The sequence below is a fragment of the Coffea arabica genome, chromosome 2e (assembly GCF_036785885.1).
Source record: "Coffea arabica cultivar ET-39 chromosome 2e, Coffea Arabica ET-39 HiFi, whole genome shotgun sequence".
In the NCBI taxonomy this organism is placed as follows: domain Eukaryota; kingdom Viridiplantae; phylum Streptophyta; class Magnoliopsida; order Gentianales; family Rubiaceae; genus Coffea; species Coffea arabica.
Window position 1 is genome coordinate 32,060,532 of NC_092313.1, and position 13,188 is coordinate 32,073,719.

At 35.3% G+C, this 13,188-nt stretch overlaps 1 protein-coding gene across 1 annotated transcript; it reads left to right on the forward strand.

Annotated features, from left to right (window-relative positions):
- Window positions 1–7,191: 7,191 nt before the first annotated feature.
- On the forward strand, window positions 7,192–9,422 carry LOC140004351 (L-type lectin-domain containing receptor kinase IV.1-like). The gene has a single exon (XM_027253306.2). The coding sequence runs from the start codon at window positions 7,194–7,196 to the stop codon at window positions 9,213–9,215; it is 2,022 nt and encodes a 673-aa protein (XP_027109107.1). The 5' UTR covers window positions 7,192–7,193; the 3' UTR covers window positions 9,216–9,422.
- The last annotated feature ends 3,766 nt before the right edge of the window (window positions 9,423–13,188 follow it).

Sequence of the window (13,188 nt, forward strand, 5' to 3'; positions counted from 1 at the left end):
ATGCAAGAAAAGATGGTGTCCCTGCATGAGAATCACACTTATGAACTAATGAAATTCCTTAAGAGCAAGAGAGTTCTAAAAAATAAATGGGTCTACAGGTTGAAAACTCAAGAGTACAGTTCACAACCAAAGTACAAAGCGAGATTGGTTGTGAAGGGATTTAGTCAAAAAGAAGTGTATAGATTTTGAAGAAATCTTCTCTCCTGTGATAAAAATGTCATCAATTCGAGTTGTTCTTGGTATTATAACCGTTTGAATTTGGAGATCGAACAACTTGATGTGAAGACAGCCTTCTTGCATGGCGACTTAGAAGAGGAGATCTACATGAAGCAATCGGAGGGGTTCAAAGAAAGTGGCAAGGAAAATTTTGTATGCCGTTTCAAGAAAAGTTTGTATGGGTTGAAACAGGCATCGAAACAATGGTATAAGAAATTTGACTCCTTCATGACAGACTATGGGTACCACAGAACTACATCTGATCACTGTGTTTATGTGAAAATTTTTCAGATGGTGATTTTGTTGTTCTCTTACTATATGTTGATGACATGTTGATTGTTGGCCGTGATACTATAAAATTGACAGGTTGAAAACGGAGTTAAGTAAATCCTTTGCAATGAAGGATTTGGATCCGACTAGACAGATACTGGGAATGAAAATCTCACGTGATAGGCAACATGGGAAGCTCTGGTTATCTCAAGAAAAATACATTGAGAAAGTACTCAATAGGTTTAACATGATTAAGGCTAAGGAAGTTTCAACTCCACTTGCAGGTCACTTTAAACTGAATATTAAGTAGTGTCCTACAAGTGAGAAAGATAAAGAAGACATGAAAAAGGTTCCTTATGATTCGACTGTTGGTAACTTGATGTGTGTTATGGTTCGCATCAGACCAGATACTGCTCATGCAATTGGAGTAGTCTGTCACTATCTTTCTAATCCTGGTAAGGAGCATTGGAATGCTGTCAAATGAATTTTCAAATATCTCAAGAGAACTTCTAGATTGTGTTTATGTTTCGGCAATAGTAAAACTATACTAGATGGATACACTGATGCAGATATGACAGGTGATCTTGACAATAGGAAGTCAACATCTGGGTACTTGATGATTTTTTCAGGAGGAGCATTGTCATGGCAAAATAAGCTACATAAGTGTATCGCTCTTTCTAGTACGGAAACGGAGTACATCGCAACCACTGAAGCATGCAAGGAGACTCTTTGGTTACAGAAATTCCTTCAAGAGTTGGGTATGAAACAAGAGAAATATAGTCTTTATTTTGACAGTCAGAATGCTATTCATTTGTGTAAGAACTCCACATTTCACTGTCGATCCAAACACATTGATATTAGATATCATTGGATTCAGGATATATTGGATTCCAAGTTATTGACACTTGAAAAAGTGCATACAAATGATAATGGTGCTGATATGTTTACCAAGGCATTGCCTAAGGAGAAGCTCTTATTTTGCAGACAAAAAACAGGATTGGTGGAACCTCCCAAATAAGTTGGAGGGGGAGATTGTTGGGTTTATGGACCAGCCCATTTGTGGGCCAAACCACAAAACCAAACACTTAGGTTTAAATCATGTTTTGACTTAAAAAGAAAAGAGAGCAGCCACACACATTATTCTACGGTCCTTGTGTGAGAACCAAAAGCCAGCCGCTACTTTTGGCAGAAAAAATGAAGAGAGAGAAAGAGCTAGAGAGAGAGAAACTTCAAGGTCTTGATTGGAGGGTGATTCGTAATCCGATTGAGATGAAATTTTACTCACGCGATCCTCTCGTCAAGCTCTACTCACCTACTGGTTTAGATTTCAGATTTTCTCTTTGTTTGGTAACACCTTTCCAAACCCATTTCTTTGACAATTGTAGTTTTGGGGGTAATTTTATAGCAGATTTGCTTGGTTAATATTGGTGCTATTATTGTCATCCGAATATTTCGGATAGACCTGTGTATTTCCATTATTGTGATAGTGGAGATTTTTGACTGGATTAGGCCCCGTGATTTTTTTCAATTTGGATTTTTCACGTAAAAATCTTGGTGTCCTGTGGCTTTTATTTTTCTTGCATTTTATTATCACTGCTGGTATTATTATTTGGTGATTTGATTTGTTCTTATTTTAACTGGTACTTGGAGAAAGAGAAATTTGTCTTGAACTAACTCTGATATTTTGTGCCTGTACTGGTACCCCTTTCCCAACATAGTATAGATATTATAACAACTTTGTTTTTCTTAACTTTTGTTTTAAATATGTATGTTAATAATGAAAATACACCAATTACGAATAATTACTAATAATTTTTGCTACTCGAGGTTAAAATGAAAAAATAAAGACTTGTTTGTTTGAGAAATAAATTCATGCGTGATAAAAATTAATGACTTTTTTTGTTAAGGAAATAAAGAAAGAAAGAAAGAAAAACCCTCCCAAGGCTGATGAGGGTTTTTTTCCCTAAACCAAAAAGAAAGAAAGAAGAAAAATACCATTTAATACGTTAATTTCTAAAGTCATCCGTGCAACAAATACATTGACTAAAATGTAACGGCACGAAAGAAAGAATGGATTCGCAAATAAAATTAGCCTTTTTGTCATTGATAAAGCTAAAAAAACCAAAAAAAAAAAAAGAGAAAGAAAAAAACAAATTAGCCATGTTGCCCTTGATAAAGCAACTTTCACAAATAGCAATAAACTTCAGACTATTAGAATTGAAGAATCATACTATAAATCTACCTAAAGTCACCTTATCTAGACACAACAATTTCTTGTGTGCATAAAAAGATGAATTAAAGAAAAGTAGGTATAATTTTTGAATGGAGAGAGTACTGTTGTCATCACTGAAAGCGAAAGCGAACAAAGTGAGATAGACAATCGTTTTCCTTTGGAGCAACCTCACACTAAAATGACCTTGACTGACAATGAGAAATTTAAAGATAACCTTTTATTTTTAAGAAAGAATTAAAGAAAACTGTAGACTGACTAAGATATATAACTACAATTTGTGTTGTTACGTACGTAATCATAATTTTCGTCAATTAAGTTAAATTTCACGAACTAAAATTTATTAAATGTCATGCACAAAGATATCGGTAGTTCGTTGATTTTTTTTTTTTGGATGGGGAAAGCCTTTTTATTTCTTACTTTCTCAACTCTCAACAATTGTTTTTCTAAATTTTTTCGTTACATTTTCAAAACTTTACAAACGGCTTAAACTCGATGGAATGACTTGTTATTTGCTGTCTCTGACTAAGTTAACATCCACAGAGTGGTTGAGATTTCTTTTATAGTTTCTGTTGAACCGAAAAAAAAAAAAAGATGTCTAATTTTCCATCTCAGCAGTTTAAAAAAAATGCAAGATCAGATTTGCATTTTCACTATGTCTACAGTGCAATCACGCCTTGTCCTGGGAACAAAACCTACGTTCTTTCCCTTAAATTGAAGTGTTATACGTCAATTTAAATTTCATAGCCAAATAAATTAAGGGATAATTTCACAAACCTCCCTTGAGGTTTTTAACAATTATAGAGAGCTCCCCTCAGGTTTTAAAAATTACATATACCTCCCATATTTTTACTGCTTAATAACAATGTTGGTCGAATAAGATAGATTTTCTTGCAAAAATCCTAAATTGCCCTTTCGCGTGACAATAAGAAAGAAAAATATAGTATACTCAATCATTTTCTTCTATACTTTGCACAAAGCAACAAGCCTAATCTCAAACAACCATCCAAACATAAGTTCTAAAACCAAATAGCCATTCAAAAGATCCCAACACTACAAGAAAAACAGCTTATAAACAAACAACCATCCAAGCATAAGTTCTAAAACCAAATAGCAATTCAAAAGATCCCAATTTAATTGCATATATAGTATTAATACTTGCCATGTAAAAGAAAAAACACACACACAAACCCCATTGACAACCAATTTTATACCGCAAAATTAAATATCAATGTTCAAATACCTTTTCAATACAAATTAATTTGATTTAGAACCACCATTGCAACCCTCCAATGGCCTTAAAAATATTAATATCTCAAAAGTAAAGAATGAATTCTACCTCCACAATAAAATCATAATAAAAAAAATTCTAATTCAATGAAAGAGATCCTTATGTAATTATTGAAATTTTGTAAAATTTTTTCTTAACAACAAGCAAAATAGAACAAATTCCACATCTTTAGTTTTTCTACCTATTTCAATCATTAATTTCATTATTTATTTCTCTATCACTGCGAGTCTATTCATTTCCTTCTAATTTGACACATAATCTACTCCCTCTGTTAATTTTGTAATTTTAATTTGCTAATATTCACAAAAATTGAATATAATAAAAAGAGGTTATATTAACTAGAAAAAAGAGAAGCAAAAATAAATAAAAGACAGAAAAATAGATTTTATTTTGGATTTTGTAAATTTATTGCCTTAAATTTAAAATTTTCTACCAAGTGGAGGGAATTATAGATATTTTACTATATCGGGGGGGAACTGTAATTTTTTAAACCTGAGGGGAGCCAAGTGAAATTATCAAAAATTTCAAAGGAGGTTTCTGAAATTATCCCATAAATTAAATCATTAGTTTAATATGTGCCAAAAAAATGCTGTTCAATACCGTTACGAACATAAACTTCTAAAACAATATTCTAGAAAGCAAAACATATGATTAATGTATTACCTAATTCATGTTTGGGAGGCAAGAATTGATATTAAAGTGTGGGGGTGGGGGTTGGGGGTGGAGGGGGAAGGGGAGGACCTGACATGAAAATAGGAGTAAAATTCTTGTAAGCAATCCCCTAAGGTAAAAATCGACAGTTCTCACCCCCTGTTCTGCGGTTGGAACGAACTATTTTTAACTACAATGGAATGAAATTGTAGAATAATGCAACCTAGAAAGTGTCCTAGGGCTTTGCTAGTTGATTCCAATTCAATAGTATAAAACTCAAATCTCCTCCCAAATGTAAAGATTGTGGACTTCAACCCACCTCGATCGGCTTCCGAGCGTTCTCGCTTAGACCCGCTTGACAAGTTTTGACAACTTATTCCACATCAAGAAGCAGTCAATGAAGAAACAACGTTGACGGTAAAATTTGGAATTGAGTTTTGAAACTGAGAAGACAAGAAGCAGGTGGAAAAATGGATAGGCCCTTATGGAAGGAAGGCCCGCAGAATTTTCGGGTACGATGAAATATGTCATGCATGCACATGCACTACAGCAACCAATCTATGGATTAGTATGACAAAAATATACACAAAAAATAACGAGAGTAAAATATCAAGAACTTTGCAGGTGTGCCTTTTCACATAAATCACAATTATTGAATTTGGACAAAATTCAATCAAATATACTATACAATTGTAGATCTATCCAGTGTCAAATTTAATGACAATCCCATGTGACTCTAATAGCAGTTGAGATTTTCGGTATCACTATTCGATGTCAAATCTAATGCCAATTTCACTTATCACGCGTGGATGAAGAAAATTTGAGTTAAACCAAATCAATTTGAATTATTAAAAAATTAAAGAGTGTGTGACAATTTAAATAAATAGGACGTTTGACAAAAATATAGAAATGACATTGAATTATTACCAGAAAGTGACATTAAGGATCCCATATGCTTTAGAGATCTTCCATCCGGTTCTTATGCCGGTCAAAAAGGAGAAACGATTTAATCAATTTCTTAGTTTGGTAAAATTCTTATCTTAAGAATATGTATAGAACGAAGCATCAAAACGTAATATCAATGATAATATGCAATCACATAAATGATTTAACAGATGAAATTAAATATGGAGTGTCTTTGTTAGAAAGCTGGTCTTTGTATTGTTTAACTCAATTTTCTTCCAAGTCTGGTAATATCTGGCAACTCAATCTTAAACTATTTAGCAGCCTCGGTGTCAGCCCATGGCCGTAAGACTTGTTGCCTAATGTATCGTCCATCATGTCGAAAGACTGGTTCTCCTCGTACAACTGCGAACTTCTTGCAAGGACCACATGATTCGACCGGATGCCGATGCTGTATATTTAAAATTTCGATGTACGATTATATTATAATACTATATTAAATATATATAAAATATTTATTTATATGCATCACATTTTTTATAAGTATAATATTAATACAATAGATAGCTGTGCATCAAATAATGTAATAAAAAAAAACCAGTGGACCGAGTTACACGGAGCCACAATCGCATCGCACCCACATCCACATGATTTTATGGTACAGTTTATTGTATGTACCTGAGTACGGATTTGGAGTCAATTTGCTTCACTCCCTCGGGAACTTTCCAGCGGCGGCGCCAACGGATTTTCTGTTCTGCATCTTATGTCATTTTTTATCATATTTTTTATTATATTATTATTTTTTTATAAAAATATAATATTTTAGTTCTTTTTTATTTTTTTTAAGATCCAATAACTATTAATTGAGTAATATAAAAAATTTAACAAACTCAAAAAATCAAAATTCATTAAAAAAAAAAGATTTTTTAATGAATTTTCTGCTTTTTTTTTAAATTTCTACTATATATATTACTTTATTGAAACTGTTGTATTTATTTTTTATTCAATTAATAGTATTGGATCTTAAGGAAATAAAAAAAGAACTCAAACATGATGTTTATATAGGAGAAATAGCAATCTAATAAAAAGTAGAGGATAGAAGATCCGTTGCAAACAGCAACCCTACCTGCCCCAACTACCTCGAGGACTTTCCAACGTGACATTGAAGTTAGAGTCAATTCAAAAGAAAAGAAAGGAACCAACTTCCTCGAGAGGAGTTGGTCACCACATTAATTGTGAGGTGAGAGATCAAAAGTTCAAATCTTTTCTTCCATCAATGTGCCTCAATATGAGATTTGTTTTAAATTCATACGAGTGTGTGGTACACCCGATTTGATGATAGTTTAGTCCCCCATCAGGTTCTCCCGAATCAGTTGAGCTACCTCATAGAGTAGGTTCTCCTCCCCCCTCTTAGGAGTAGGAGTAGGCTAGACTAAACTAGATGTTTTTTACATAAAAAAAAAAGGAATATAAGTAGCAAGAAAATTAATTGAGAAGGATTAATTTTCCACGATGGAAAATTAAAGAAAAACGCAATAGTAGCAAGAAGATTTAACTAGTTGTCTAAGATAGTAGTTTAAACCTTAAATAGGCTACTAATTGAGAAGGATTTTGCAGCCTAGTATCTTAGCCATGTCATTCACACTAGTAACAACATTCCTGGCCCTTCTTGTAATAGTTCACATAGGAGCTGATTCAGCAGCACCTGATGATGTTGGGTTCATCTATGAAGGATTTCGATCATCAAATCTAAGCCTGGACGGAATAGCCAAAATTACCGACAATGGCCTCTTAAGGATAACCAATATCACCAAGTTACAAATGGGGCATGCCTTCTATCCTGATCCCATCAATTTTAAGAGCACGTCTAACGGCTCAGCATTCTCTTTTTCCACCCAATTTGTGTTTGCAATAGTGCCTCAAGTCTCAGGCCTGAGTGGTCATGGAATGACTTTCGTGATCGCACCAGCAAGACGCCTCCCAGGAGGGCTTCCCACACAGTTCCTTGGCCTCTTTAATGATAGCACCAATGGAAATGCAAGTAATCATGTTTTCGCGGTGGAGCTCGACACTATCCAAACCCATGAGTTTAACGATATCAACGACAACCATGTTGGAATTGACATTAACTCCTTGTTTTCTACAGCATCGCAGCCAGCAAGTTACCGAGATAATAACAAGAATTCATTTGACAACTTAACTCTTAGTAGCGCGCAGCGGATGCAACTCTGGGTGGAATATGATGGGGAGAGCAAGGTAATCAATGTTACATTAGCTCCAATTGCAGTGGCTAAACCAAATACTCCTCTTTTGTCATTGTCATATGATCTTTCGCCTATTCTACGGGAAACCATGTATGTTGGCTTTTCTGCATCCACTGGTTCACTAGCAGCAGCTCATTTTGTATTGGGATGGAGCTTGAAGATGAATGGTGTTGCTCAAGCACTTGACCTCTCTCGACTTCCCAAGCTACCTCGATTTGGACCCAAGAAGGTATCGAAATTTTTTACCGTGGGATTGCCACTAATTTGCACATTTTTGTTGTTGCTCGTAATATCTGGAGTAGCTTATCATCTAAGGAGGAAGTGGAAGTTTGCAGAGGTGATGGAAGAATGGGAGCTTGCCTATGGACCCCATAGATTTAAGTATAAAGACTTGTACATAGCCACCAAAGGTTTTAGAGAAAAAGAGCTGCTGGGGGCAGGGGGATTTGGCAGGGTCTACAAAGGAGTATTGCCTACTAACAAGATGGAAGTTGCTGTCAAGAAGGTATCTCATCAATCAAGACAGGGAATGAGAGAATTTATTGCAGAAATCATCAGTATTGGTCGCTTACGCCACCGAAACTTAGTACCCCTCTTGGGCTATTGTCGGCGTAAAGGAGAGCTACTTTTAGTATATGAATTTATGTCCAATGGTAGTCTTGACAAATTTCTCTACAATCAACCCAAGTCCACCCTTAACTGGAGCCAGAGACTTCGAGTCATCAAAGGCGTAGCGTCCGGATTATTCTATCTACATGAAGAATGGGAGCAAGTAGTGATTCACAGAGATGTCAAAGCCAGTAATGTATTGATAGATGCTGAATTGAATGGAAGATTAGGAGATTTTGGCCTCGCGAGGCTATACGATCATGGGACTCTTCCTCAAACCACCCACGTAGTAGGAACTATTGGATACCTTGCCCCTGAGCACAACAGAACAGGTAAGGCCACAACTAGCACTGATGTATATGCTTTCGGGGCCTTTTTACTAGAGGTTGCCTGTGGTAGAAGGCCAATAGATCCTAAAGCACCAGAAGAGGATGCGATATTGGTTGATTGGGTATTCTCGTGCTGGAACGCAGGTGATATTCTCCTGGCAGTTGATCAAAATCTGGGCACTGAGTATGTGAAGCAAGAGGCAGAATTGGTGTTGAAGCTAGGCTTGCTATGCTCTCATTCAGAACCTAGCATTAGGCCAAGTATGCGGCAAGTTCTGCTGTATTTGGATGGATCAGTTCTGCTACCAGAGTTGTCATCACTTGGCATTTCTGCTGTTGGTCTTGGGTTCACCAATCCTGGTAGCTCCGATGGAATTGCCTCCCGGTTGTCTCCCATAGACAATGGCTTTTCACATACTGTAACTGAATCTATTCTCTCTGGTGGTAGGTGATCAAGAAGCTCATGTTTCTGGTTTTAAAAATGTTATTCGATATTATGTTCAAAGAGTAAGTTTGATTTTGTAATTTAGACGTTAGACCTAGGTCATGGTAAACTTGTTTCACTTTTATCATGCAAGATTCTTGTCTTGCCAAGCCTTGATGTTTATGTACAACATACTGTTCAGGTTTAATCTTGAAATTGATTGTGATTCACTGTTTCTCAGTTGGGAAGTAATAATCTCAACAAGAGATATGAAAACAGACGGATTGTCAATAAGGTAATTTTTGCTGCAATTCCGAACTTCCAATAAGTATTTAGGTTCTACAATCTATCAAGCGACCAATAAGGTGCACATTTTTTAACATAACATTCTATGTGGAAGCTAATCTTGTTACAATACCTGCATCTGCAAGCCTAGTCCTTGCCTACGTCCTAGAGTCAAATTTAATGCTGTTTTAACTTTTAATGTAGGCAAAAGATTGGTCTTTTTGATAACTTAATAGGTAGAAAATGTGAAAGGCAGAGTGTGCTAATTACCATTGTGTTTAGGTTTTTTTATGGCAAATCTTGTCTATGGGGCGGAGATGCCAACCCCTTATTTTATCAATAAAAATAAGAAATAAGTACAAAAAGTTTAAGAAAATATCAAACATTGAGCTCATGAACTTTCTAAAGTAAGAGTGCTACTCCTTTACTAAATGCATGCACACTGATGAAAACTCTCTACAATCTAATAGCATTGATGCCCTAACAATTCTAGGAAACTAGTGATATGACGTGCAATAAAGCTCAGAAGAGAGTCGCAAATTTGCTAATTTATCCGACACAGAATTGGCCTCTCTAAAATTATGTGAAATCGAAGATGAAAAGGAATCTAACAAAACTCTTATCCTTCGTAGTGTATTACACAATGGCCATTCGAAATCATTCCTGAATTAATCAATTGGGCCAAAACCTCTGAATCAACTTCTACTATCAATCAATCCACAATTACCCTTGACACAGGCTAAAGACCATGCAACAAAGATAAACTATCCGCAAACAAAACATCAATCTCTACAAATTCCTCATAAAATGCAAAAATTAACAGTCCATCAGTCTCTAAGCATTCCACCCAATGACGGAGCCAAGGGGGGCTGAGGGGGGCTAAGTTTTGAAAATTTTAATTCATGATATGTAAATATATGTAGAAGACAAAGTTGGCCCCCCCCTAATTTTTTATAGTTTTAGTTTATATTTTGAGAGTTTATATATATATATATATATATATATATATATATATATATATATATATATATCTGTGTGTGTGTGTGTATGAATCAGCCAACTTTGATTTAATTTTTTCTTCAAAAAAATTATTTATTATTTATTTTGCTAATTATTTAACATTCAAAAAATTAAACATATAATTTGATAATCCATAGTAAATTGACCCAATTTGATATATTATAATAAAAGACTCAATTCATAATTATCAATGGGCTAAAACAAAAATAATTAATTTATTGGTCCATATACAAATATACAACTTAGACTAATTAATAAAAAATTTAAAATTAGTGATCTATACTCTTGTTGATACATAAACAAATGTACAAATAATTACTTGAAGGTTTGGTGAAGACAAGAAATTAAGTGATCTATCCTATTGTTAATAGATTGATTATATTTGTTCTCTCTCTTCCTATGTCAACTGTAACTATAGAACGGACATTTTCAATTATGAATATAATCAAAACAAAGATCCAAAACAAGATAAAAGATAATTTCTTGAATGATTGTCTAACAATGTACATAAGAAAAAGGATGTTGTTCAAAAATTTAGTACAGATTCAATTATAGATGAATTTAGTTCTATGAAAGAATGTAAAGTTCAGTTTACTTTTAAGAAAAGAGGTTGAAATTCAAGGTATGCTAACATAACTTTTATATTTTATTAATTAAAAATAGTTATATTTGTATTGCATAGTTATATTTTTGTTTTTGCACAAGTGACATATTAGAGCATTTTCTCATAATGTACAATTTGGGTAGTTTGTGATGTTATAAGATATTTAATCAAATGTTACTTCTTATCCTAATTTTTGTCATGACTATGCAGCATATTTATGAAATAGACATACCTTTATAATTAAAGTTAATATTTGATATTTTAAGATGTCATATATTTACATAAATGAAAATTATTTTGAATACAACATATTAAGGTAATTTTGTTCGAAAAAATTTTGGCCCCCGCAAGGAAAAAATCCTGGCTCCGTCGCTGGTTCCACCCCCATAAGCACGCCCTGAAAGACACTTGCATCTGTATTAAAATTAACAAAAGTGCTTAGGCTAATAAGTCAACACCCATGTTGCAGTACTGCTGTCATTCACATCGTTGACTATAGATGTTCGTCTACTTGTATGGTGCGTTGCCTTGTATTTATTTGTCTTTCTTATCTTGTTAGTGACTAATTGCTGCACAAGTAGATGATAGAGCAGTGTGCTTGGACTTACTGCCTCCAGAATAGAATAGATGTAACCAATAATTAACATTTCTTAGTTTTCTTGAGTTCAATATCCATGATTTATTCTCAAAACAGCATCTGGAATGAAAGTTGTTTGAGCCAATTTGCCAAAATACAAATTAACAACTCAAATCGCCAAATACAAATTAGCAAGAGTAAACAATAAATTCTTGCAAGTTTAGATAAGAACAAAGCGCACCAATTATTGGAATTATTGAGTCTACGTTTTCGTCTATCTCATCTGTGCTACTCTCTTGGTTTTACTCTAGCTCAGTGGAGGAGGTTAAACACATTAGGGTGGTAGTTCCAATACTAGTGCTTTAGCGTCTGTGGAAAGTAAGAAATAATGCTCGGTTTGAGGGCAGGAGGTTCGAGGTGGGTAGCGTCACCTTCATGGTTGAACAATTGATACGGCAGTTGGGCAAAGCAAGAGTGTTCTCGATCACACATTTTAGGGGTGATATTGAGGATCCATGGGCGGAGTTAGTATCCCACCCTATTTGAAGAAGGTGTTGTGTGGTGGTTTGGTGGAAATGACCCCCACCCCACTTCTTTAAATTGAGCACTGATGCGAGTGTGGCATTCTTAGAGATTCAATGGTTGATTGCTTTTCACTTTTTACAAGGAATTCGGTGACAATGGGCTCCTAATTGCAGAGAGTCTGGCATTGTTTCATGGTCTTCAACTGTGTCATGAGTGACAAATCCAGAGACTGCTGGTGAAGGTCGATTCAGAAGTGTTGGTTCAGTTGATCCATTGAAAGACGTTGTCAAAATGGCCTTTATGTAACATCTTGCACTGCATAAGGTACTTGTTAGCCTCATTTTCCTCTTCGGTGTCACACATTTTTCAAGAGGCCAACTCTGCATCTGATAGGCTGGCAAATTTGCGGTTGCAATCTGACTTGTTCTGCATGTCTCCTCAACAACTTCCTAATATGGTGAGGGCATCGATACTGTTTGGCTCTAGGGAGTTCTCGTCGGTGCGCCAGCAATATGTTTTAGAATAGTCTTTTCGTTTGAGCTCAAGATAGCTGCGAAGTTGTAATACCCTCAGTGTAACCTTCACATTCGGTATGAATTAAATATAGCGTTCTCCAAAAAATATATATATATATTGTCAGAGCATAAATTTTCCTGCTAGAGCAATTTTCTTCATAATGACTAGACTACCCGCCCCCGGGGCTAGATCACGCGGTCTTTGGCTGCTTTCGGCACTCGCAGGTCGTGGGGTCGAACCTCACTTAACGTCTGGGTGCGGTTGGGATGGCGCTGTACTCCAGGCACAGGGGATTAGTCGGGCCGCCTTCGGGTCTTGACCCGGACACCCCCGTGTTGACAAAAAAAAAAAAAAAAAAAACTAGACTACTCTTTTTAAATCTTGACCAATTCTAACTGCCTCGTATGTGCCTCTCTCTCTTGTTTGCAGTCCCAAACCGTGAAAGCTGCAGGTCATTGTTTTATTTCAACTTAG